The 23,238-nt window shown below is 35.7% G+C and overlaps 2 protein-coding genes and 1 pseudogene across 2 annotated transcripts in view; all 3 read right to left on the reverse strand.

The window, feature by feature from the left end:
* LOC124531824 (protein croquemort-like) overlaps positions 1-10,502 on the reverse strand; it is a 59,741-nt gene extending 49,239 nt beyond the window's left edge. The window contains exon 1 of the mRNA XM_047106362.1: positions 10,236-10,502. The gene's annotated coding sequence lies outside the window, so the exon portion shown is untranslated. The remainder of the gene's footprint in view (positions 1-10,235) is intronic.
* Positions 10,503-10,794: 292 nt separating this feature from the next.
* On the reverse strand, positions 10,795-13,215 carry LOC124531801 (annotated as a pseudogene).
* A 728-nt stretch (positions 13,216-13,943) lies between these two features.
* Positions 13,944-23,052, reverse strand: LOC124531823 (stress-induced-phosphoprotein 1). The gene is made up of 7 exons (XM_047106360.1): positions 22,851-23,052; positions 22,330-22,779; positions 19,338-19,791; positions 18,470-18,670; positions 16,892-17,088; positions 15,738-15,863; positions 13,944-15,314 (listed from the first exon to the last, which is right to left on the reverse strand). The coding sequence occupies exons 1-7, from the start codon at positions 22,857-22,859 to the stop codon at positions 15,135-15,137; spliced, it is 1,617 nt and encodes a 538-aa protein (XP_046962316.1). The 5' UTR covers positions 22,860-23,052; the 3' UTR covers positions 13,944-15,134.
* Between the last annotated feature and the right edge of the window lie 186 nt (positions 23,053-23,238).

Raw genomic sequence — 23,238 nt, forward strand, 5'->3', positions numbered from 1 at the left:
AATATATTATTAAAATATAGTTTTGGATTAATTCTAAAATAATTTGTAGATTTATATTTGGATTTGGAATAAAAAGGGCATTGTTAGAGAAGAATGAGCGAGAAGTATGATAGAGTTAGCCCTGAACGTGTGAGTAGATTGAGTGATAGGATTCCTATTTGAATATCCTTTCTACAAATGTATTTTACTAAAGTATACTTAGGACATTTTAGATTCTCATTTAAATATTTCCAAATATTTCTTTTGACTCATAAGATCTTATACATTTTTTGTAATATTTTTAGAATATTGTTTTTGCAATGTTTTTGTGTTTATACTTTTGTATATAACATTTTGTTTGTGTGTTTTGTACATAACATTTTTGCTAGTTGTGTAGAACCTTATTACATATTTTAGTAAAAGGTTATTTTTGGTTGAAGTTTTATAGAAATAATCCTTCATATTGGATTATTGCCTATGACTTTAGTCCAGCTTGGTTCTGTTTTGGATATTCCAATTTTGTGAATTTTCCAATAACATTTTTTTTTTTGGAACAATTGTGTGTTGTTTTGTTCTGTGCTCGGGAAGCTGGTGGAGTTGAGCCGGTCACAGACATATTTTTTGGAGACTTTGTTCTGTGCTCGGGAAACTGGTGGGGTTGAGCCGGTCACAGACACCCATTTTTTGGAAGTTTTGTTTAACTGTGTTCGAAAAGCTGATGGTGTAGAGTCGGTCACAGTTAGAACTATTTTTGTATGCTCTCGTGTTCGGAAAGTCGTATTGAGTTGCGTCGGCCACGTTAGTCATATCTTTTGTTTTTATTTGAAACCATTTTGAGGTTGGTGTTCTTGGTATGCCAATTAGTGTATATTCCGTAGACCCAACATATTAAAAAAAAAAAATATTTTCCATCTTTCGAGTAAGGTAATACTTTATAATTTCCTACTCTAAATGAAACAAGTTTTATTAGACGGCTCATTGCTTTCGAGTGAGGCTATATTGAGTCCTCATCTCCAAGGTTAAGTTGTTGGATAATTACTTATACTTATCACATTTTCTGAATAAAGTTAAGTTAGACAACTTTTTGCTTTCGAGTGAGACTATATTAGAGTTCTCATCTCTAGGGTAGTGTTTAACTATTACTTTTGATTTGATTTTTTTAGAAATGTTATGGTTTGTTGTTTTCCATATTTTACTAACTTTTGTAGAGTTACTATTTCTTATGTCACTAATATTTTGATTGATAGAGTCGGTCTCTACCTCTTTTGTAGAGTCGAATAAAAGAGTCTCTCAGGTTGAGCTCCTCTTTTATTTTTTGGTTGGGGGGTAATGTAACGTAATTGTGGCGCACGTTACATGTTTCATCCATTTTTAAATAATTTCGTCAAAAAAATATTAAATTTCAATTCTTGGTTTAATGGCTTTTAGTTGTGCCGACAGGGCACAGATTATTTCGCCAATGTCACGTAGGATGGAGAAGACACGAAAGAGATTGATCGGAACAGTTGAGGAAACAAACTCAATTAAATTTTGAAGACTAGCATAGTAGTAGTAATTTCCTTGTTAATCCTCAACCTAGAACAACACAAACATTAAGGGTTAATAATATGTTACAATAAAAATAATTGTTAGTACTCTAAACTATATATACTAAAATATAACACTCAATGGGACTATTCACAACTTAATTTTATTACATTTAATATATTTACATAGAAAAGAACAAAATGGACTAAACACAAACGTCAACAAACATTCAACATTTATAGGGCGGGGGACTTTAGGAGGGAGAACGTCGTAAAGGGGATGAATAAGTTTAGGACAAAGGAACAGGACGTGGGTTGCGGAACCTTCGTCTAGGCCACATTCACACAGCGAGTGATCACGAACTCTTATCTTTGCTAGGTGGACAGGTGTGCAGGAATGGCCGAGGCGTAAACGACAGATAGTGGAAATGATCCAACGATCAGCGTGCCTGTGAAATGAAAACCATGGACGCCTCGGAATTTTAGGTTGTAACGCCGAATAATACTTACCCTTAACCGATTTTGATGAAATCCAAAAAGAGTTCCAGGATTTATCCATTTCAGCTTTCGCAAGAGTGAGTAAATCTCTAGCAGAATTGACAAAATGCTCCGATGAACCAAATTGTGTAGCAGTCTTTGCATAAGAGTCAGCCATCTCGTTTCCAATAATACCTGAATGACTTGGAATCCAGACGAGCAAAACTTGTAGACCCTGATGATGACAGGATAACAGGGCCTCTCTGATCTTGAAAACGATGGAAAGTCTTAATTTGCTACGAAAAGGATTTTCCTTAATGGCTAACAGGCAACTTAAGGAGTCACATAAAATAATTGACTGTTGAATATTATGTGACTGGGCGTACTTAATAGCTTCCAGTAAAGCAATAGCCTCACCGGAAAATACCGAAGTTTCAGGGGGACATTTAAAAAGTAGTGCTATTTTATATTTGGGAATCCAACACGATGCACCAACGCATCCGATTGGAGAGAGTTTAGAGGCATCAGTGTATATAGGGAGGTGATTTGGCCAATTTTGATGAAAGATTCTTTGAAATTGGATAGCAGTATCAGAAGAACCTTTTATAAGACCGAGGTTTGTAATTACAAGAGGATTAAATAAAAGAGCCTTAAAGGAGGTGGAAAAAAGAGGATTAGAAGGAAACGTGTTAATAGGATGAGGCAGGTTGGTATACTTAAGGAAACTGTTTAATAGGAATGAGGATTTCGGACTGTCCGGGTTGCAAAGGTGGGATAATTTGTTTAACCTGATCAAAAGAGGATGGGAAGATAGCTGTAACAATTTGATGACAAAGCGGTCACATAAATATTGTCTCCTTATATGTAGAGGAGGGTCAACACACTCAACCTGTAGAGCATTAGTAGGGGTGGATTTCATCGCACCCAAGATTATGCGCAAACATTTATATTGAATTTTGTTTAATTTTTCTGAAGCAGATTTATTGAAGGGATCTAGAACAAACAGTCCATAGTCCAAATGACTACGAACTATTGCGTTATAGATCAGCTTCAATGTATAAGGGTGAGCTCCCCACCAAACTCCAGACACTGCTCTAAGGGCATTAATAGATTTTTCACATTTCTTGGCTAAATAATCAGAGTGTGAAATTCCGTTCAGTCGTTGATCGAGAATAATACCAAGAAATTTTGTTTTGTCTACAAAATTGATGCGTTGACCCTCATAAGATAAATTGAAGGAAGGTATATATCTCTTTTTAGTAAATATCACTGCTTGACTTTTGGCTGTCGACAGCGATAAGCCATGGTCAGAGAGCCATTGGGATAGGTAATGCAAAGCAGTGTTTAATCGGAACGTTAAATTTTCAATGGAGCTAGATCTAAAGTACAAAACAGTGTCATCAGCATACTGGAGTATGTTGCAAAAATTGTTAACAGACAAATCGAGGTCATGAGTGTATATGCTATAAAGCAGAGGACTGAGTACTGAGCCTTGAGGAAGACCTTTCCAGACAAGTCTGGGGGGAAGAGAGAGATGTTGGTGTCTAACCGTTATTGATCTGCAAGTTAACAGATTACATATGAGATGTACAATCCTCGATGGAATACTCAGCTGTTGCATTTTCTGCCTGAGTAACGGAAGAAGGACATTATCATATGCAGAAGATATATCAAGAAAGATTCCCACAAGGTACTCTCCTTTAGCGAAGGCAATTCGAATGTCTGTTGTAAGAATGCTTAGACTATCAATGGTGCTCAACCCCTTCCGAAAGCCAAATTGAGAGGGAGCAAGTATATTTCTGCTTTCCATTAACCATTCCAGGCGGTTCTTCAAAAGATGTTCAGTGATCTTTGCCAAAGTTGACGATAAAGCTATGGGTCTATATGAATTGCAATCTGAAGGGTTCTTACCCGGTTTAAGAATAGGGACAACAATTTGCGACTTCCAAGATTGCGGGATGATTCCTTTGATAAAAACCGAGTTAATTATATTTAAAAAACAATTTTTCGCTTTATCGTTCAATTTAGAGATAAAAGAGTAAGGAACGCCATCTTCCCCAGGAGTAGAGTCAGATAAACCATTTAAAGCACAATCAAGTTCAGAAAAAGAAAAGGGGGCATCCATTTCATCCAAAGTAGATGCTGGCGTAGAATTTAGAAAACTGTCCTCATAAGGGACAAATGGGGGGGCAAGCTTGTCAGCGAAATTGTTAAGCCACTCAGAAGGAGTATTTGAAGAAAGATTGACAGAATTAAGGCAACGGCGGAATTTTTTAAGTTGGGACCAGACTACAGAGGAAGGGGAACGAGGACTCAGGGATTCACAAAAATGAATCCAACTGACTTTTTTCTTTTTAGAAATGAGCTGTTTGAATTTTGCGTCGATTCTCTGGTACCTACAAAAATTATCCATAGACATACACAATGTGTATGATACTTCAGCCTCTAGTCTCTGTTCAGATAATCGCTTGCATTCCTCATCCCACCAAGGGGTGGAAAGCAAATGAGTTTTTGAGATGTTTTTTTTGGGAAAATGAAGATCCGCTGCAGAAAAAATGCCATTAAGGAAAAGATCGTAGCAAAGAATTACATCTCCATAGTCTTGTGAAACAAAGAGGTTGTCGATCATGGAATCAACAGACTCAGCATATGCAGACCAGTTTACATTCTTTAGCTTATATTTTAATAAGGGATTTGGATTGATATGGGGAATGGATCGGTGATTTAAAGAAAGGAGAATAGGAAAGTGGTCACTACCAAAAGTGGAGGAGAGGATGTTCCAGGATATTTGTGAGGCAAGGACTGGAGAGGATAAGGATAAGTCTACAGCGGATTTTGGGTTTTGGTTAGGGTATACTCTACGAGTCGGTGAGCCATCATTGAGGATGCAGAGGTTTGCATCATCAAATATGTCCATCAACAAGAGAGCAAATGGGTCACAGAAATGTGAACCCCAGGAGGTGTGATGGGCGTTGAAATCACCCATTACAAGGATAGGACTAGGAAGACAGGAAATGATGGCAGAGATATCAGGAATTAAAGCTGGATTAGGATGAGGAATGTACAGGGAAAGAAAAGAGATGTTAAGGGCTCTGACAGCAACAGCATTAATATGCTGGCTGGGAAGGGATAAGGGAATTTGGGAAAAGGGGAGGGAGTGCCGTATAAAAATGGCACTCCCTGCATAACCATCATTTCTGTCATCCCTCAAACAGGAGAAGCCTGGGACCCGGAATCGGGATCCAGGGATCAACCATGTTTCAGAGACGGCAATAATGATAGGTTTATGGAGGTTAATCAGTGAGAGGAGTTCATGTTTTTTAGGACGGACGCTCTTGCAGTTCCATTGAAGGAAGCTGATTAGGGCCATTGTGAAGGATTGAGAATAATTGACATAAGTCTTGAGCAACGTTGGACGGTAAGGGGATGTCGTTACATGTTGAAATAATACTAAGAAGTATTTTTGTTAGCATTTCTAAGAAGTTAGGATTGCTATTAAGAGGATTAGGAGTGTTTTGGTTGAGAGCACAACCGTTAGGAGCAGAAGAGGGACAATTACTAATGATCGACTGGTGGGCCTGCTTATCATACCCCTTACCAAGAGGTGATCTTGGGCGAGGAGTACTGATAACAGTCTTCCGATAGGACCTATTAGTTGAAGGGATAGGTTGATTTTGGATATTTGGAGAATATGAGGGAGGGGTAAACATCTCCTTTGCAATCTCTGCATAGGATCTACGAACAGGAGGGAACCGAGAGGATGCTTCAATATAAGATATGTTATCCTGAGACATAACTATTTTAATTGACTGTTGACGGGAAAACTCAGGACAGTCCTTGTCTGTTGTATAGTGGTTACCAGAGCAGTGTAAGCAAGTGGCGTTATCCTTACTTACACTACAAGACTCACCTGTGTGGGATTTGGCACACTTATAACACCTAGGTTGAGATCTGCACTGTGTTTTAATATGACCATAACGACAGCAATTAAGGCATTGGATGGTCGGAAGTTTGTAAGTCTCTACTGGAAGGGATGTATGGTAGGAAAAAACTTTTAAAGGAAGTATTTGCCCTCTAAAAGTAATAACGACAGATTGGGTAGGAACCCATGTTGTTACACTGTCATTAATTGTTTTTCTGTTTAGCCTTCTTATTTTCATTACTTCACCACATCCAGTGGGAAGTTCAAGTGACATAGCAAGTTCTTCCATCGTCCAGTCCACGGGGATACCCTTAATCAAACCCATTCTGGTTACATTAAAAGTCGGTACAGTAGCTTTGTACTTGCACATTTCAACAATAGGATTTGCCAGGAATGAGTTTGCCGCTTGGGCTGTTGAAAATTCAACAGAAATTTTATTACGACCTATGTTTTTAACACCATCATTAATAATCCCTTTAATTTTATGAGTGTGCAGAAATTGTCCAAATTTAATTGCTCGGATAGTAGTTCCTGAGGCTGGGTCAGAGACTTCCCGGGACACTTGTACGATGAAAGGGCCCTTGTCATCGTCAGAATAAATTTTTGGGCCTTCAGAGAAGGATGGGTGAGTGTAGATGGTCTGTATCGAGGGATTTGCAGAATTTGGATGGATTATAGTTTTTTTAGCATTCGAATCGGAATTAATCGATTCATTAACTTGGCGTTTTCGAGAAACCGGAATAGAGGGAGGAGAAAGAGTATCGGTATCGGTTTGTACTGAGCCACCTGGATCAGGGGGTTCAGGCGGAGTATCCACCTCCATTATAAAACTTACAAACTAAAAAATATTGATATAAGATAAATACTCACGAAATTTAAATATATTAGTAACACCACTTAACCCAACTACCAACTAAAACACTATTAACAATAAAATATACTACAAAACTAAACGTAAACACTGATAATCTCTAAACACGTGTGTTAACCAACGCTAACGCAAGCGAAAAACGAAATATTAAATTTCTAACATAGGTTATCGGATGTTATGTGTCATTTGACTTTGACAACCATTTCTAAGGCTATGTTTATGCATAATTTAAAGATACCGCTAAATTTGACATTTAAAATAAAAATGCACTTTTTATGCATTATGCGTTCCTGACCTAATTGTGATTTATTGTCTTTATATTATCTTTGAGATGATCTTTGACATTTGTCTAAGACCTCACTTTCCTTCCGCCTTTTAAGTCGAAATGTGACGCTAAATTATTTTCAAAGTTTTTGTAACTTTTATTTGGTTTAAACTATTGAATATTGTTGAAAATTGAAGTTTTAAGGCACGATATGTCTTAATTTAAACGATTGGAAGTAAATCCACGTCGGATTACAAAAATTAATTTGGATATTTGTCGCCTCGTGGTAAGTCGAAAAACTTTCTTCGTAATTTGAATTTATTTCAATTGTTCGGTTTCGTAACAACGATTGTGGTTCTTTACAGGGAATTTTTAGAATATTTCCCATGATGCATTTTGTTATTTTTGGAAAATAACCGGGATTGACCGGGTAAGTTGGTTGAATTATTAAAGTGAAACTATAGATTTTCGAAATTCGTGTTAGGTTCTAATTAGAATTGTTTCTCTTTTGCAGTTATTTTCAATGGTTATTTTCAACAGTTTATTTTCAATTGGTATTTTTCTACCATTATTTTCTACAGTTATTTTCTACAACTGTGTTTTCGTGGATTATTCCTTGAATTATCTTCTTTGGCTGTATCTTCGAGTGGGTTATTGTCAACGCTTTTCGAAGAACGTTTGAACTTAATTTCTTTGGATATTTTGAAGATAAAATTTTAGAAACCGTAAAGGAAGTGAAAACTTTATAACATTTATTTAACTTCTGGATTTCGGTATGTAGTTTTTACATATTTATTTTTACCGCAACTTTGGAACTTCGTGGGATTTAGTATACATTTTTATAACTTTATGAAAATTTGGCATTCAAACACTTTTTTTTTAAAGATATTTATACATTATTGTAACGTTATTTAAACTTCATTTTTGACTTGTTTGTAACTTTAATTACATAATTTAGTCTAACTTTAAAATATTTTTTGCTAACTTTAAAACATTTACAATAAGTAAATATTTAATTAAGATTATTGAATTTAAATGGATGTAAACATCCAGGCGCCCGATTTTGTTACTGTTGTTACTTTAAGACTTTTTAATTGTTAAAATTATTTTGATATGTTCTTTTGAATAAATTAATTTATAACATAGATTTGCCTTTTTTTGTAAATCTACTTGTAATGTTGAAGGGTTATTTAACTGACTTCCGGAGCACTTTCTTTCGAGGATTTGTTTAATTTAAAAACCTTGTCCAGCTCTACCGAATTTTTAGTTTACCTCGAAGAAAATTAATATTTTTTAAATTTAAATTTATTTTTAGCCAATTATATATTACAATTGGCCCCCCTTCAAAATTTTTACATTACAAGGCCTTAACCCAGCAGTGGGAAATTGACAGGCTGTTACTTTACTTATTTTTTATTGGTTTACGCGGTACAGACAATTTACAAAATTAAACATTAGAGAATTATACACCATAACCATCCTCGTGGATCATGGGTGACAAAGGTATTAAATCTGATTATTCACTTACAATTTCAGATATTGCATCCTGAGTATTTTCTTTTATTATATAGACGTACATCTTTTTCTCCTATGCATATAAATATTGATATTGAAATAGCAATTGAAAAAAAAAATGTAAAATTGTCTATGCCCAAATTTAATTGTCCCTGATTAGTACCTATTATATTCAAAAGTACACACCAAGGTTATGTAGAGCAGTGTATGCTAAAGGACTTTAGTGTAATTAGTAGTTAGACAATTACAGTACAGATAATAATACAAATATTACAAGTAATAGATACTGCTAATGTTAACAACATCATTACCAGAAATGCTGATGTTGTAATTACAACCTAATGATTTATATTTTTAAATGAGTTTATTAGTTTATGATAATATATAATTTCCATTGAAACAATATCTTAAATAAATACATATATTGTTATCTCTTTCTTTCATAGTGTAAAAAATACAACATGTATATTAGTCAGGGCAAATAAGTTTGATTTGCATTGTACACATGAACAACATAGAAATTTTACTTTTAAAGAATAGGTATATTCATCTCATTCTATCTATACATATAATAAAATATGTCTGACTGTTTGTTCTGGCTAATCTCTGGAACGGCTGGACCGATTTTGACGAGACTTTCACTGACAGATAACTGATATAATAAGGAGTAAGGCAACAATATAAATTCAAATGGATACAAGGTCGGGGGCATAGCTAGTCTAATATAAACGAAGAGATGTCACAAAAGCAGACTGTAATCAATAGAAGTAAAACAGTTTCTCAATTAGAACTAACCTGCCCGACACTAAACCACTTGATAAAGGTTTTTTTAATTGGAAGCATTATTCATGAGATCATATCCCACAGGACACAAATTTTAATATATTTATCACGTGAAGTATTATACTTTTATTAAACAAAAAACCAAGCTTTAATGTTAAATATAAATAACTTTGTTCATGGATCATTCGCTGCATAGTTTAATAAGGAAACAATTATGTTGAAGTTACATAAAGTGGAAAGTGAATGAACACATCCTACAATGAAATGGAAACACTGATAGGTTAGCTTTCTTTTATTTATTTTATTATCATTAACTATAATTTTTGTTTTTTTTAACAACACTGAGACTGGTTTCTAAGACTGGTTTAATTATTAATAAAAAAAAATATATTCTCATGCCATTCTCATTTAAATAATATACTAATGTCTGTTTTTTGTGTATTCAAGAATCTAACTTAGGACTATAATACTAATAATATTGTGTATTTATGCATAATTATTTCCTGTAAGCATGAATACGCAAGTTTTGTTTTAAATTAAGAATGCAAATGTCAATAGTATGATATGTTTATGTTGTATAAATAGTCGTGTGCATGAAAATAGCTAAAACAAAGGAAATACGACAGTACATGCATGTTTATTGTTCCACTAAATAACAAGACAATTACAGTTTCTGCATTTAAAAAAATAATGAAAACAAATTGATCACACAAAAATTAATTAAAATGACGTAAAAACGCCTTCATTTGAAAATGTTTAGGTTTAAGATTAGTGTACTGAAGTATTTTTAATTTTTAAAATACATTAAACAATAGACATTAATAATCTAAGTAAATATTTAAAAGGTGAGTCTTTTTTGATTTGTTGTATTGAAATACGAAATATATATTTACTTACCGTGAATGATAAATTGATGAAACGATGAATTTACTCACGATTTAATTTAATATGTTATCATTGACCCATATTTTTAATAGTAACATTGCTTTATTCACACCATGAGTCAACGAACACAACAAAGTCGCTATAAAAAAATAATCAGTTAATAAATATCACGGTTTTAATGATGATACGAGCGTACCTACTTGCCGATCAAAATATTTATGCGAACTCAATAGTCAATACGACTTGACACCAACTGTCGACACAGAGTTAAACTGTTAACTGACATTGACAATTAAGTCAAATAACGTGTTTGTCAAATTTGTTATTGCCAATGTAGAAAAGTAGATAAAAAATTTAAATTACATTTGTGTTATAAGAAACTTTGAGATGTGTAATTATATATACCAAAGAAAATAATATTTTATTACTAACCTATTGAACTTTATGAAAATTATATAGGTGAGTAAATTTCAATTTGTCGTTATAATTAATGTAAATACATTTTTACATATACCAATATAAATACCAGTCTTTTACAAGCTAATGTTTACTTACTTACTTACTTATTTTCCTAGGTCCCCTGGATGGGGCAGAGGGCGTCCACAAAGAGTCTCTAGCAAGTCCTGTTTTGGGCTTCAAGCTTCCTCTCTTGCCACGTTTTGTGAAGCTGCTTGAGTTCGTATAGAACCGAGTGTCGCCAGGTTTGTCTCGGTCGGCCACGCTTTCTCTTGCCTTGCGGGTTCCGATCCAAAGCCTGTTTAGGGATATGGTCTGCTGCCCATCGCAAAGTATGCCCGATCCAATGCCACTTGCGGCGCTTTATTTGCTGGTCGATGGAATATTCATGGCATTTCCGCCACAGAGCTATGTTGGAGATTGTTTCGGGCCAGAATATTTAGGGAATTCGACGCAGGCACCTGTTGACGAATACTTGGAGTCTCTGCATGAGGTCTTTTGTCACTTTCCACGTCTCACACCCGTACAGCAGAACGGTCTTCACATTGGACCTGAAGATCTTTAACTTAATCCTTCTGGTCAGTTTCGCGGACTGCCAAACCGGGCGAAGTTGTGCGAAAGCGGCCTTCGCTTTGGTTATCCGTGAGGTGATGTCCTCCTCAGTTCCTCCAGTCTCTGACACAATACTGCCAAGGTAGGTAAACTGGTGGACGCGCTCCACCTGTCACTTTTATATATAGGCCAGGAGGGCCTATATATAAATGTGACGTGTTTCGCACTCTAAATTTAATTTCTTTGGTCTTCTTTATATTGATGCTGATTCCTGCTGCTGCTTCTCTCTACAGGTCGTCGATTTTGGCTTGCATGTCTGATCGAGTATGGCTGAGTAGACATAGTCTAAGTCTTCCAGAACTTCTGTTAGTCCCCATTCTATACCGCGGCGTTTGTCAGCATTCACTCGTAACACGATATCATCGAGAACGATTAGAAACAGCAGAGATGAAAGAAGACATCCCTGGCGAACACCCGCATGTACGGTGATGCCATAGGATATAAGTCCTTCATGATAGACTTGGCAAGAATAGTGCGCGTACATGGCTCTAATCAGAATTGCTATCTTGTTCGGTACTCCAATCTCACTTAAACGTACCCACATGCTAGTCAATTGCACAGTATCAAAGGCCTTTTCGAAGTCTACAAAGGTCATGTAAAGTTCTCTTTGCATTTCTGATGCCTCTTCAACTATTATGCGGAGGGTGTTGATTTGATCTATGCAAGAACGGTTTGCTCGGAAACCTGCCTGTTCTCTGCAGCATGGGCTCTGCCGCTTTACTGAGCCTATTCAAAATTACTCTACAGAGTATTTTCGAAGGGATCGATGACAGCGTGATTCCACGCCAGTTGTTACATTGGCTTAGGTCTCTTTTTTTGGCCCAGTTATTAGTAATCCCTTGTTCCAGTCGTCGGTTAAATTTTCAGCGGTCCAGATCTTATGCAGCAAAGGGATGAGGGCGTTCACTGCAGGTGTTGGGTCGGCTTTTAGCATTTCTGCTGCTATGAGATCGATTCCCGGCGCCTTTCCAGACTTGAGTGTGCAAATGGTTTTCGCCACTTCCTCTTTACTCGGCGGATCTGTGCTGATGTCGAGATAACCAGTCTGACTAGTGCTGGGTATTTGGTTCGCTGAGATATCCGTGGGGTTTTGGTGAAAGACTTCCACAAAGTGTTCGTGCCAGCGACTTAGCCGCCCTTCAGTTGTTGCAATGGGCTTTCCGTCTTTATCACGTACTGGGTGGAACTTTCCTGGAATGAGGCTTCTCCGATAAGGTCTTGGTTGCTTTGTATGGTATGCGTGTTCTGCCACACGATCAGCCCATATTCTACGGTCTCTTCGTGTGCTGCGGTAAATCTTTTTACGGATAAGACGGTATTCACTAACTAGCTCGCTGCGTTGGTCCACGGGCGTACTCAATATTTCCAGGTTAATTTCCCTTCCCTCGAGAGTCGAGATGGCCCAGTGGTTAGAACGCGTGCATCTTAACCGATGATTGCGGGTTCAAACCCAGGCAAGCACCGCTGATTCATGTGCTTAATTTGTCTTTGTAATTCATCTCGTGCTCAGCGGTGAAGGAAAACATCGTCAGGAAACCTGCATGTGACAAATGTCATAGAAATTCTGCCAAATGTGCATTCCACTTACCCGCATTGGAACAGCGTGGTGGAATATGTTCCAAACCTGCTCCTCAAAAGGGAGAGGAAGCCTTTAGCCCAGCAGTGGGAATTTACAGGCTGTTGTTGTTGTGGTTGTTGTTCCCTACGCTTACTTATGAGGTCCCAAGTTGTTTCGGAAATCCAATCCTTCCGCTTTGACATTCGGTGACCTAGTACCGCCATGCTGCTAAATGTTTATATTGTAATAATTGCCAAGCATAGTTTTTATTTATGTACATGTTTTAAAATAGTCTAATTACAGATTATTATTTTGCGATAGGGCTATGTGATAACGTCTGGTTAGGTACCACCCATACATATTATATTCTGCAGTAAAGCAGCAATACTTTGTTGTATTCTTTTGATTGGCGAGTGAACCAGTGATGATATCGCATTAGAGATCTAAGAAATGATTGGATTTTTTAAGGTGGTGCCTTAAAAAAATCTACGAAGCTGGTGATTACTAGTGTTTATTATAAGATGTCCCATTTGTCCGTCCACCTGTTATTGGCAAAATTGCTTTATTAGTTTCTCAGATCACGTCTGTTGATAAATCTGTTCTTTCTCTACAATGCTACCCACCCCGGTTGTTAGGCATGTTAACCCTTGTTAATATCGGTGCATTCTGGAAACTACGTCATTTTCGTTGTCTTTAAATAAATTATCGTCCTACTTCTGGGCAAAGGCCTCCTCTCCCTTTGAGAAGGTTGATGAATTTAGTTTACCACATTGCTCTAGTGCAACTTTGTGGACGTAGCAGATTCTCAATCACCAGTTTCACATTTATATTCACTAGATAATTTTAAAATACAAATTAAGCACATGAGTTGATTGTCACGGTTTAAACTCAGAACCATCGACTAAGATTTACATCTTACGATTGGGCTAACACGATTCTTTTATTTTTTTATTGGGTATTTTATAGGTTCCATGAAATTTAACGAGGGATTGACGTCCTAAAAGTTTGGTCCTTTTTAGTAAAAGTGGTTAGATATTTCATCACCTGTTTAATTTTAAATTCAGAATTGACAATTAAATAAATAAAACAAATAATTATGCCTACATGTTCCTTTATTGAATAAATTATGAAATCGCAAATGCAGGCAATATACTCGCATAAATTACCATTTCAAATAAACATTGAATAAATCCTAAAACAAATAGTTCACAGAGTTACTACTTAGCGTTTTAGGTGAAGCATACTTTGGAATGGTTTACAATAGCCTACAAGAGAAGAAGCCTTAAATTTTTAGACGAATCACAGTCAGACTGTGAATGATAAAACTATATTGTGTAACGACAAACATCCATACGATACTTCGCAAGTACTTTTCCAATTCTATTATTCAGAAATTATGCTGACTGCACACTCTCGCGGGAAACGAAGGCCAAGCTTAACGTCTAGCGCACAATCAGAGGCGAAACATCGTATGCGACCGTACATTGTACATATATCTCGGTGAATATATACTGTCAGTAGAAACGGCATAGACGTGTTATCGCAAGCGGCTTGTAAATACATACAATAAGGTGAAACTATCCAAAATACTCGATTCAATATATTTTAAACAACTTTATGTCAATCGATAAAAGAACTGAAACTTCATTGTAAATAACCATTTATATTGCCCGGCATCAAATCCTTTTAAATATATTTGACATTTAAAAATCATCGAGTTTTTCGGATAGCAACACTTGATAATGAACTTCGGACTGTGTTTTGTTCTTGTTTGAATGCTTGCCGCTAAATTATCCTTTTAGATCCTACAAAAACTTCAACCCTAAATATTTTTTAAACAAGCTTAAAAACAACATCGGTGTCTCAGATATATATTTTTTTAATCATTTAAAAACAAACCTCGTAACTCTATTTAAGTAGGCGTAAATTATTTAACTTATATTTTAGTTTCCTCGCGATTTATCAAAATACATAAAATTGAGAATTACTTTATAATATTGGGATTGGTTTTTAAAACGACATCGCTGTTAACCATTTCTACTCAAAAAGTAGCATTTGGTTTTCGTAGGCGGTATTTTGACAACAAAATATTAATTGTGACCCGAATTTAAACATGCTCTCGATTCTAGAACACATTTGCTGAGAGAAAAAACTCAAGGGTTTGTTAGAGATTTTATACAGATAATCAAAAAATTTTAAAAGAATCGTAATATTAAAAAAAAAACAAGTCCATCGAGTTGACCAACATTAAAAATCAATCCCAACGCGCAACTCCCAGGGCGCGGCTAGTGAATGGCTATGAGGCCCGACTCGAGCAGCTTCTGTATCTTGGCGGCGACGTCGGGGTTCCTGAGGTGGTCCTGCAGCGCGTGCGGGTCCTGCTGCATCTGCTCCAGGATGCAGCGCATGGCGGGGTCGCGCAGGATGGCCTGCACCTCCGGGTCGGCCATGGCGCGCTTGCGGACCTGCGAGACACATGACCATTGATCATCAATGAGCGCCAAGAAGTAACCAAGACGTTGACAGATATAACCAAGTCACATATGATTTTTTTTGTATGGAGCCGATGAGAGAGTTCAAAATTGTATTTTAAAATGAAAAAAAAAAAATGTCAGTGTGGGTCATATGTTCCAAAAAGTCCAGCAAAGATCAGCTGATGTTCAGTAAAAATATAAAAGGCATGGGCAACTGTGAGCCTGTGGATGTTGTAAATTAAATTTTAAAAAAAAAAGTGAAACTGATTATTTATGTTTTAGATAATGATGTCTTAAATTTTCGCGATTAAAGTGCTCGAAACGTCGGGATGCCAAAAATAATTAATATACGCGATTCAAATCCGTTATAACTAGTCTTATTTAAATATGTTTTAGATGTTAAATCAAACTAACCTCCTCAGGGTTTGAGTTGAGCTGTGTAGAGCAGGCCCGGTAACCTTCGAGTGCTTCTGCATTGCTGGGATCCAACTCCAGCGCTTTTTGATATGCGTTTAAGGCTTTCGCTTGCTGTTGCATACCCTGAAAGATGCATAATTATGGTATTAAATCTAATCACCATTAATATTTTAAATAAATTAACCAAATGTACAAGAGTGTAATAGCAAAGTTAATGAATTAGCTACCCAAATAAAGTTGATAATTTTTTAATTTTTAAGTAAATTTAGAATATGATTTTACATATAAGCTTAGTTTGAGGCAAAGAAGTAATGTTAGTACATCTCTAATAAATTTACAATTGCTTTATTCGGTGTCACTATACAGGCGTTACGCTTATTTTAGATAAATAAAGTAAAAAGTACCAGCAGTTCAGAAAAGGTAATAGATAATCAGTTTTTTGTTAATTAAGCAGTTGTTTTAAGTTTTGGCGATACCGATGAGCCGGTGGCCCAGTGGTTGGAACACGTGCATCTTAACAGATGATGGCGGGTTCAAACCCAGGCAAGTACCACTGAATATTCATGTGCCTAATTCGTCTCATGCTCAGCGGTGAAGGAAAACATCATGAGGAAACATGAATGTGTATAATTTCATATAAATTCTGCCACATGTGTATTACACCAACTCGCATTGGAACAGCATGGTGTAATATGTTCCGAACCTTCTCCTCAAAGGGAGAGGACATAATTTTATTTAATTTTATGGTATAGGTTGGCGGACGAGCATTTGGGCCACCTGATGGTAAGTGGTTACCATCACCCATAGACAATGACGCTGTAAGAAATATTAACTATTCCTTACATCGTCAATGCGCCACCAACCTTGGGAACTAAGATGTTATGTACCTTGTGCCTGTAGTTACACTGGCTCACTCACCCTTCAAACCGGAACACAACAATACTGAGTACTGTTATTTGGCGGTAGAATAACTGATGAGTGGGTGGTACCTACCCAGACGGGCTTGCACAAAGCCCTACCACCAAGTAAAATACACAGACATGAAGATGAAGTACCAAAACCAAACAAAACAATCTTGCCGGCTTCCCATCAGACATCATATATGTCTGTCATATACATCTAATAAATAGTGTTATATTGTAAGTACTCACTTGAAGGATCTTTCCCTTTCGGATCCAACCTTTGATAAACTTAGGGTCTAGCTGACAACATTTCTCACAGTCCTTGAGACCTAGGTCGAAGGCAGCCAGCTTGGTGTAGCAAGCAGCGCGGTTGGAGTACAGCTTAGGGTCATCGGGATTACGCTTAATCGCTTCTGTGTAATGCTTCATCGCTGTACTGTAATCACCTGGAAAATATATTTGTCGTTAAACATTTTTTTTTTATTGGTATAGGTTTGCGATTGGCGGTATATGGTTGGGCCACCTGATGGTGAGTGGTCACCATCACCCATAGACAATGAAGCTGTAAGAAATATTAAATATTCCTTACATCGTCAATGTGCCACTAACCTTGGGAACTAAGATGTTATGTCCGTTTGAAGTCACATCAGAGTTTAGATAGTGAAAAGTTATCACTAATAATTTTACTGACAATTATTATATTTAGAGGATATTGAATGTTTCTCATTACCTATGTAACTATTCCATAATTTCGAAACTCACTAAACAATGTCAAAAATATGATGTGTGACATTGTTACCATAATCAAACACTTATATGACTCTGCCTACGACGATCTCATACAATGCTAGAAACGTTTCAGACAAAACAAATTGTATTGATAAAATTTGGACTAAAGCGATTAGAGACATTCCGTCGACCTTCAAACTGGAACACAACAAGACTACGATAAGTTTGGCGATAGGATAGAACCTACCCTGACGGGATTGCACAAACCCCTACCAACTTGAATACCAACCAACAAGTGAGTATTTCGACACCGCCTACGCATTAGGTCGTAACATGATTTTTGGCAAAAATAAGATTTTGGTACTATAATGTATTAAAATATAAATACTACACATACGTGAAAACCATATAAAAACCATATTTTCTTTAAATAACGAGATTTTAATTCGCTAATAGTCTTATCACATTTAAACTACCGCGCATATAGTCTTGTCTTCCGTTGCGACGATTAGCGTTGATCCATTAGAGCGCGCACACGTGAACCGTGGCTCAGTTCCGACGTCGCATGATGTAAAAAGAACAAAAACTGCTACAAATGCCCGACGCAAAACGTTGCAACACAGACGCGACTTTATGCGTGGTCGGCATTTTGTGGATTATACGCCGTTGCTATGTCTTACGATTTTATGCATCGTTTAGTATTAAAACAAAGGTTTTGTGACAAGACGAATAAAGTCGTAAGGTTTTATTTTTTACCGATTTTCACTAAAACATGAATTTTTAATTCAATAGAAAAGTTTTATTATACTCTCTAACATACAATCTGTGCTTTGTACCAATATTAATCACAAACTGTACTTGGTGGCTGAGCAATTCAAAGATGAAAGTTAAAAATCGCTCTCCGGAAAAATCACAAATTTTGTCATACGACTTTATGCGTTGGAGGTGTCGATTTGTGTTCAATTTCATAGTAATGGCATAAAGTCTACTAACCTCAAGATATTTTTAAAATAACAAGTTTTCAATGATATATTACACGCTTAAGTATTATCCACGATTGAACATCCGTGTTTAATACAATAACATATAAAGACTCACCCTTTTTAAAGTAGTCATTGCCAAGTTCCTTCTCTTGCTCCGCTTTGACGGGATCGACGTACGCCTTCTTCTCTTCCTCGATAATTCTCTTCTCCACTTCGCTGAGGAGAGTCTTGATCTCGGGCGTACGGTGCTCAGACATTGACTTCTCGTAGTATGTCTTCGCTAACTTCCATTGTTCCATCTTTTTGTAGGCGTTACCTGATTTATGACGTATTTTTTTATGTATTGAATATCGACAGTGGTATACAAACGTAACAGTGATTTTATTTTCCTATATTTAATGTGTTTTATGAAATAAAAGTGAGTCGAGATGGCCCAGTGGTTAGAACGCGTGCATCTTAATCGATGATTGAGGGTTCAAACCCAGGCAAGCACCGCTGATTCATGTGCTTAATTTGTCTTTATAGTTCATCTCGTACTCGGCGGAAACCTGCATGTGACAAATTTCATAGAAATTCTGCCACATGTGTATTCCATCAAACCGCATTGGAACAGCGTGGTGGAATATGTTCCAAACCTTCTCCTCACAGGGAGAGGAGGCCTTTGGCCCAGCAGTGGGAATTTACAGGCTGTTGTTGCATGTATATTATGTAGACTACGATAGCACGGACTGAAAAAAACCTCAGTGGTTTTTTGTTGCTATTATTGTTTTGATATGTGTAAGTTTGTAAATGTACAAACATCATTCTCCTGCCCTTATCCCAATTTTATTCGGGGTCGGCACAGCATGTCTTCTCCTTCCATACTTCTCTGTCAGACGTCATCTCACAAGTAATATTCTTTCTAGCCATATCGTCTTTCACACAATCCATCCATGTAAATGTACAAACATTGCAAGTTAAATAAAAACCTTTAAAATACTCACCGATTCTAGTGAAAGCCTTCGCAATCAGCTTGAAGTCAGCTCTGTTCTCTCTACCAATTTCGATTGCCTTCTCGCATTCCTTAATACACTTCTCATATTCTTTCTGTTCGAAATATACGGCAGCTATGTTCGTGTAAAACGTTATATCCGTCGAGTCATGTTCGATGGCCTTATTGTAGTGAACCAGAGCATTCTCAAAGTCCTTCTTCTTATAGTATTCGTTACCCAAATCTTTCTCTTGTAAGGCAGATACGCGGTGCTCTGGTAAATCTTCGTATTTAGGTTTCGGAGGCTCCTGCTTTTCCGGCTGAGGAGCTGGTTTGGGGGTCGGCGCGGGTGGATCGACGTCCATTGGCGTGCCGATATCTAAGTTTAGCATGACCGATATCGTCTGCAGCAGACGCATATCTGACAGGTAGGGATCTAAAGTCGACAGATCATTTGGATTTACTCTCTGAAAAAGTAAAGTAAAATTTTATATAACTGTTTAATATAGAATTTGTAATCTATATGCAATTTGTAATATATTTTTAGACACATTTTTATTATAAGTTTTATTGACTCGTGTGAAAAGTCTATAAATAAATAAAGCTAACTCAAAAATATATTTTAAGGCAACTTGTTGAGCACAATTAAAATGAAAGAAATATCAGTGTCTTTGGTAGGTAATTTCTAGAAAATTCTAGTTATTTTTTGTTTCTGTATTTTGCATATTTTATTAATAAAATTTTACTCATTACTAGTAAGAAACACAACTTGCTAGCAAAAAATAAAAAATAAATTAACATAATGTTCTCTTGATATAGTCATTCTACCAACTTGCCTATTAATAAATAGATGAACTAATAGATAATAAAAAGTGTGGATTTATTATTCTTTGATTTCCATTAATCTATAAAAGTAGTGGTTTATTGTTGACTACATATTAATTTAAGAAACATAATAACAACTTAGTTTGAACATTGAAATACATAACACAGCAGCTGTAAACTATCAAAAAAAAAAGAAAAAAAATGTAATTTACCAAACGAAATAGAAAGAGACATTGAATCATTTGTTTGCCTATTTTTTAACCGACTTCGAAAAGGAGGAGATTATCAATTTGTCTGTATTTTTATAGATAAGCAAACCTAACTGACCATTTATTTACAACATATATATTTATTCAATATATTCTGACACATTTCCTTGAGTGGGTATTTTCAACCAGAACCAAAATAGTCCAGCGGTAATGAAAACATAGCCCATGCTTGCAGGTTCAAATCTAAGTAATCACCAATTAATTTTCATCTGCTTCATGCTGGGTAGTGAACTGTTTTATTGCATCAATAATTTTTATATTTTTTTTATTAATTCTCCCATATATGTATTGAGCAACCTGCATTGTAGCGGCAATGTGAAATAAGGCCAAACCCTCTCCTCAATTGGAGAGGTGACCTCAGGCCAGCAGAGGAACATTTACAATCTGTTCAATTCTATCTATAAATATGAGACAACATCACATACATTACTATGATCCCAATGTAAGTAGCTGAAGCACTTGTATTATGGAAATCAGAAGTACCGTCGTTACTTACTTACTACTACCACAAACACCCAGACCCAAGTCAACATAGAAAACTAATGGTAATCTACATCGACACTGCCGGGAATCGAACCCGGACCTCAGAGTGGTATATGAGCAATATATAGCAAATTTGGTAAATAGATCAACAATATTCTGTAAATAAATGTTCCTTACATATACATGAATATTAATACTGCTGTTAGAACCTACTACAAACGAATGAATTAATAGTTTTTGTCCCAAAACAGTTTGCTAACAAATTGAAAAATTTGTTAGCAAACTGATGAAATTATTTGCATTGTTTTAAAAAATTTTGAAAACAATGCAAATAATTAACCAATATAATAGTAGAATTTTAGCCGACAATGATTAGCAAAGAATAGGATTTTGAATTTTCCCCAAATAGCTATCAGAACCTTATGGATATAAGTAGAATTGCATGTTTTGGTAAAATATGTATAATAGAAATTACATGTAAATGTGTTGTTTTTCTGCTAAATATTTATACAGAGAACTGGATGGGAGGATACTTTGTTTTCATTGACTATAGACTAAGAGACAATTTAAAATATACATAACGTCGGTTGAACATATTGTGAGGAAGGCCTTGAGCATGGATGTGGATGGATATAGAGGTAGAGGACGACCAAGAAAATGATGGATGGATTGTGTGAAAGACAATATGGTTATAATGAATGTTACTTGTGAGAGGACGTCTGACAGAGGAGTATGGAAGGAGAAGACATACTGCGCCAACCCCAAATAAATTTGGGAAAAGGGTAGGAGGATGATGATAAGGTTGGTTGCCCCATATTTTGACCACAGATAAAAGTTGAGATACTTAATCTACTGAGTATAGTGCATTATAATTTTCCATTAAAAATCTAAATGAAAATCACTATAATGGTCAGGATTTAATATTCCATAAAAAAAAGTCATAAAACACAAAAAAATATTATCACTAATGAATTATATACCCATTGTAATTCTATGCATTAAATTAAATAAATACCTACTAATATTTACCTACTAATATAATTATTCTTTTGCCAAACTTAACTTAGCTATAGTTTAAATTTGGAAGTCAAGTTATTTAATGGTTCTTTGTTCACAGATTATAATTAAAATTCCGAAATCTAAAATTATGTTATCTATATTTACAATCATATGATTCTCATAGGAAGTTCATGGAAAAAATTGTCCAGTCACTGTTTAAATTTATTTCATTAATTACAATTTATTTTTCCTAATTAAAATAATATGTTGAATTTAATGTGGGTGGAAAATGCTACATAACCATTAAGCATGATAAATTGTAAGCTCACAGTACAAACTTCATTTGCTTATGTATAGTTCTGATAGATATTTTGTTTTTTTTTTTTTATTGAAGTAACAAATAAGGAATGATAAATTAAAATAACCTACCTTGACCATTTTCACATATTCTGGATCCTTCAGCCATTCCCGTGTTTGAGGGTCTGTTTTCAACTTCTCAATTAAAGCATCTGATCTTACTTTAGCTTCCTCAGCTTGAACTTTTACGTTTTCTAAACCTGCGAGCAACTGCTCGTTTCCAGGGTTAAGTTCTAAGCCTTTTTCATATGCTTCGATTGATTCATCGAATCTCCAGAGGTACGCTAATGCACTGCCTTTTCGAGAGTAACCTTTGCTCCAGGAAGGGTTTAATGAAACGGTTTTGTCGGCGTCTTCTAGTGCTGCGGAATACTTTTTAGCCTTAGCGTATGCAGCTGACCGATTACTATACAAAACGTGGTTATTTGGATCTAATTCTATTGCACTAGTGTAAAATTTAATTGCTTCGTCATAATTCTCGGCAGCCAAAGCCGCGTTTCCCTTCTCTTTTAATTGATTTACCTGAAATTAACCTTTTTTTTATTGTTTGTTCTATAAACCGTTCAAAACAGCTGAAGTCGGCATAACCTTACCTGCTCCATGATTATAATATCCTATTTTATTTATATAAAAGTCAGATCACACTATAGTGAATTGTTCACTTGTACTATAATTTATAATTAAACTTCACACTTTCCTTGCGATAGTTCAATTATTTCAACTATTCTAGACCTCAGTATGAAAATGAATTATGAATGAACGGACACTGACACTTCAAATTCGAGAATTTTCTAGCTAAATGCGACTTCATAGAAATAATTAGTGGCAACACTCCCATAGTGATACGTAAAATATTATTTTTTCTAATTATTTTTTTCCATTCACAACATGTTTTTTAATATTATTTGTTTTTGGCTTATATTTGATTTAAATTTCGTTAAGGATTTTATTACTTTATACATGAAGTAGAAATATATTTTT

This window comes from Vanessa cardui, chromosome 8, assembly GCF_905220365.1.
Source record: "Vanessa cardui chromosome 8, ilVanCard2.1, whole genome shotgun sequence".
Classification (NCBI taxonomy): domain Eukaryota; kingdom Metazoa; phylum Arthropoda; class Insecta; order Lepidoptera; family Nymphalidae; genus Vanessa; species Vanessa cardui.

Coding starts and splice junctions, on each gene's coding strand:
- LOC124531823 (XM_047106360.1), bottom strand. Junction 18,671..19,337: donor GAAGGCTTTCACTAGAATCG/GTGAGTATTTTA, acceptor GTCATAAATCAG/GTAACGCCTACAAAAAGATG. Junction 15,315..15,737: donor TCAACTCAAACCCTGAGGAG/GTTAGTTTGATT, acceptor TGTGTCTCGCAG/GTCCGCAAGCGCGCCATGGC.